General features: G+C 32.4%; 1 protein-coding gene across 1 annotated transcript; it reads left to right on the top strand.

The window, feature by feature from the left end:
• LOC109342366 (probable protein phosphatase 2C 65) lies at positions 596-3237 on the top strand. Its single transcript, XM_019580364.1, has 5 exons — positions 596-932; positions 1714-2007; positions 2114-2231; positions 2315-2538; positions 2915-3237. The coding sequence occupies exons 1-5, from the start codon at positions 723-725 to the stop codon at positions 3083-3085; spliced, it is 1017 nt and encodes a 338-aa protein (XP_019435909.1). The 5' UTR covers positions 596-722; the 3' UTR covers positions 3086-3237.

Here is a 4167-nt window from a genome sequence, read left to right as displayed (position 1 = left end):
ACTGTCAATGCATAGATATTACACTCATGTTTAATTTGAGAGCATTGCTAATAATAATAAAAATAGAAATATTTGATAAATTTTCAAAGCGTTATTTAAACAATAACTAAATTTTTTAAACTGAAAATGAATTTGTCCTAATGACTTTTAAATTTATCAAATATGATAAACTAAACTACCTCGAAGTTATACCCATATTTCTAGCACCATCATAGGAAACACAAGCCTTTGAACAATCTAAAAGTAAGTAGAGTTTATCTGATAATTTCCACCATTTCAGGACCCAAGCAAATCCATTTCTCTTCATTTTATGTCCTTATCAGACCATAATATCCATTTTTAGATACACAAACAAAGAAATGGAGTTGTCAAACGGTTAAAATGAATTTACAATCCAATTTGACATGCATAAATAGTATAAGTTAGCTTTATTAAAATAAAACCTTATCTAAATCTAATCTGATCCAACTCAACCTATCTCACATTTTCCCATTTTAGGCTCACTCTAACTTAGAGACACAAACACAAACATGCAAAGATAATAGAGTCATTGGTTATTTCTATCCAAATTCCAATTTTAATCATTTTTGTAAAAACTATACAACCTTTTTCCCTCATCAATCTTCTTATCCTTAAACTCGTTGTGTTCATATTTATCCATTTTCTGGATAATCATTGGAGTTTTGTGGGTTCCATATTGTATATTTATTTTTTTGGATAATATGGGAGGGTGTTGTAGCTGCCATGTTACATTTAGAGGGAGGGTTTATGATATGGAATCTGAGAGTGATGAACATCACAATAAAGATACTGCATATGAAAATGGATATGGTGGGGCCAGGATCATGTTAGGAGAATCCTCTAAGTTTGTATCAATGTATTGCAAAAAGGGTGGAAAAAGAATCAATCAAGATGCATTGACAGTTTGGGAGGTATGATTTTACATTACCCTTTCATTTCAATTAAGTTTGCTGTTTTTTGGTTTATTTTTATAAATTGCAATTTTCATGGATTTTAATTTTAATCAATAGTCCCCATTTTTTGTCCAATCCTTTAATTTGCCTTTCATAATAAATAAATTAAGTTAAATTCTATTCTAGTCCTCATAAATTCATTAAATTTTAAATATGTCCTATAATTCAAAAGTTTTAAATAGGTTTAATTCAAAAGGTTTTAATAGGTTCCTATTAGATAGTGTATGAACTTAATACCATTTTTTTATTATTAATAGATTTTTAATTAATAACTTATTTCAATATTTGACTTTATTTAAAAATTCCTAAAAGTATAATGACTTTCTTTAAAATTTTGCATTCTAGGCATCTGATTAATTTAAAAATCGAGCCAAACTACATGAATGAAAAGATTGATTTATCCATCAAGTTTCTTCTAACTAATTATGCATTTAAGAATATTTTAATAATTATGTATTGTCAATGTAAAGATTTATACATAATCACTTTATCATCTACCATTTATTTATATTACTTCTTTTGAAGTCAACGGTAATTAAACATGAATAATATAATAACAGAGTATAAGATTATACACTATTAATAGATACATTTTTTCTCTCTTGAGTTATTTAACCGTATAATTGAATTTATCTTGGCCAATAACTGTATCCTATGGTTTTTATTAAAGCCTATGGATTTTATCTAAGCCATTTTTTTCTCTTACATTGGACTAATACTAAATGTAATATATCATTAGGACTTTATGGGAGAAAAAGGTACTGTCTTTTGTGGCGTGTTTGATGGTCATGGTCCCCTTGGTCACAAGTTTTCACAATGTATACGTGACAATCTACCTTCAAAGCTCTCTGAAGCAATCAAAATGTCACAACAAAATTCTAGCAGTTCAAGTCAACATAAACAAAACATGTCCTTTGTTTCTTGGAATGAAAGCTTCCTTAAGTCCTTCATTGAAATGGATGAAGAACTTGCTATGAAAGTTGACACTGATGGCTTTTGCGGCGGTAGCACCGCTGTTACAGTAATTAAACAGGTATAATATAACTAGACATTCACATTTCACAATTGCACTACCTCTTTATTACAAGCTTTGGTAAGAGAGAGTTATAACCATATTATTTTCCTTTCTAAACTTTTAGGGAGATCAGTTGATAATAGGTAATTTGGGCGATTCACGCGCAATTCTTTGCACGAGAGCAGATGACAACCATTGTGTTCCTATTCCACTCACTGTTGATTTGAAGCCAGATGTTCCAAGTATGTCTTAGTATTGGCCTCAATTCTTAAGTGTTACAAGTTTAAGTCCACGTCTAACTAGATTTTTCTTTATTGGCACTCAGGTGAAGCTTCAAGAATTGCGAATTGTGGAGGTAGAGTTTTTTCTGCAGAGGAAGATCCTGGTGTAAAAAGAATATGGATGCCTGAAGAAGATTGCCCTGGACTAGCTATGTCAAGAGCCTTCGGTGATTTTTGCCTCAAAAATTGTGGCCTCACCTCAGTTCCTGATGTATTTTCTAGAAAACTTAGTAAGCAGGATCAATTTGTGGTTTTGGCCTCGGACGGGGTACGTATTATCTGAATATCAACTTTCTATGATGGATCTTTAGTTTTCAGTTCGGGTCCGTTTACGAGTTGGGTTTTGAACAGGAAGGGAGAGAAAGGGATGACTTCAAAGTCAATTCACAAGTGTATTTTATGACTCTCAAGTTTTCATTTTTCTTGTTTTCCCCCATATAATCCAACTCATAAACGGACCATTTGAGAATATAAATTAATTACTAGTTAGATATTTCAATGTCTCACTCATTTATTTATGTTTCTCTGAATCCCAATGCAAATAAGGAATGTAACTGGGGGCTTATGATCATAGCATTTAGGAGGATAAATCATTACTCTTTATCTTTTACATGGATTTAGTTAAAGGATAATTTTTTTTACAGGTATGGGACGTGCTAACAAACAATGAAGTAATAACCATAGTTGCTTCTGCACCAAAGAGGTCCATGGCTGCCAAAATTTTAGTAAAGCATGTTGTTCATGCGTGGAGACATAAGTATCCTACTTCGGAGATCGATGATTGTGCAGTCATATGCTTATTCCTGAATGAATGATTAACCACTTTTAACCTATTGCAAATCAATATGAGTAGGGACAATAGACATCGCGGCAAAGCACCCGCATTTCTCTGAACCAAGAAATGCAGACACTGGAAAGAGCAGATGACAAGAGTTACATTGAATTATCGGAGCAAATGGGAAGCCATTGGAGGGTTATGTTGAGCAAACACTCTATCATAATTTTCATGGCTTGATGGGTTATGAGCATATGATCATCTCAGTACCTTATAGGTTGAAATGTACTAGCTCAGCCAGAATAGCTCGCAGGTTCAATATGTTCAGTGGTGAGGCCTTCAAACAAATCACTTAAGGTTTGTTTGCGAGTTGGTTTTTGGAAGGGAAGAAAAATGGAAGGCTTCAGAGTTACCTCACAAGTATATTTCATAGTATTTCATGGCTTTGAAGCCTTCTGTTTCCCTTCCTTCCCCACCAAAACTCAACTTGCAAACATAACCCAAATGTAAAGGGTTGAAGGTTTTGATATTATTCTACTCATAAAGTCAGAGACTAGTAGCCAAAATCAGCATATGTCTCAAAACATGTATTGGTTGACACTTCTCTGTAAATACTTCATAGTGCCACCAATACATGGAAAAGGAGAAGAGTGAAGAGACACACTAGTAGATTTATAGATTATGATGTTTTATTCTGAAAGTGTGTAAATTTGTATTGTAAATTTCAAAGGGGAGTTATTTTGGCTTTCAAAATCTGCATGTGATAATTACATGTATAGATTTTATTATATATGTGCACAAAATGGGGTTTGAACATTTTTAGCACTTTAAGGGATGATCTGAAATGACTTCAAACCTAGGTGGTTAGGCCTAAACTTCTTACATATAACTTCTATAAAGAGTAGAGTTGTTTGTGAATTGAGTTTTTGAAGGAAAATGAAAAAGAAGGTTTAAAAGGCATCTTAGAAGTGTATTTCATAGTTCTAGAGTCTTTCAATTCCCTCCATTTCCCTCCAAAAACGAACTCGTAAACAAATTTTCTTTCATAGCAACCATGAAGCAAATTAAAAATGAGTTTCTTACAAAGACACTCTGATATGTTACAACAGATTTTGTATTTAG

This window comes from Lupinus angustifolius, chromosome LG01 (assembly GCF_001865875.1).
Source record: "Lupinus angustifolius cultivar Tanjil chromosome LG01, LupAngTanjil_v1.0, whole genome shotgun sequence".
Classification (NCBI taxonomy): Eukaryota; Viridiplantae; Streptophyta; class Magnoliopsida; order Fabales; family Fabaceae; genus Lupinus; species Lupinus angustifolius.
Note: the sequence above shows the minus strand (reverse complement) of the source record. Positions and strands in the feature narration are given on the sequence as shown.

Coding starts and splice junctions, on each gene's coding strand:
- LOC109342366 (XM_019580364.1), top strand. CDS start 723: ATGGGAGGGTGTTGTAGCTGCCATGTTACATTTAGAGGGAGGGTTTAT. Junction 933..1,713: donor ATGCATTGACAGTTTGGGAG/GTATGATTTTAC, acceptor ATATATCATTAG/GACTTTATGGGAGAAAAAGG. Junction 2,232..2,314: donor TTTGAAGCCAGATGTTCCAA/GTATGTCTTAGT, acceptor ATTGGCACTCAG/GTGAAGCTTCAAGAATTGCG.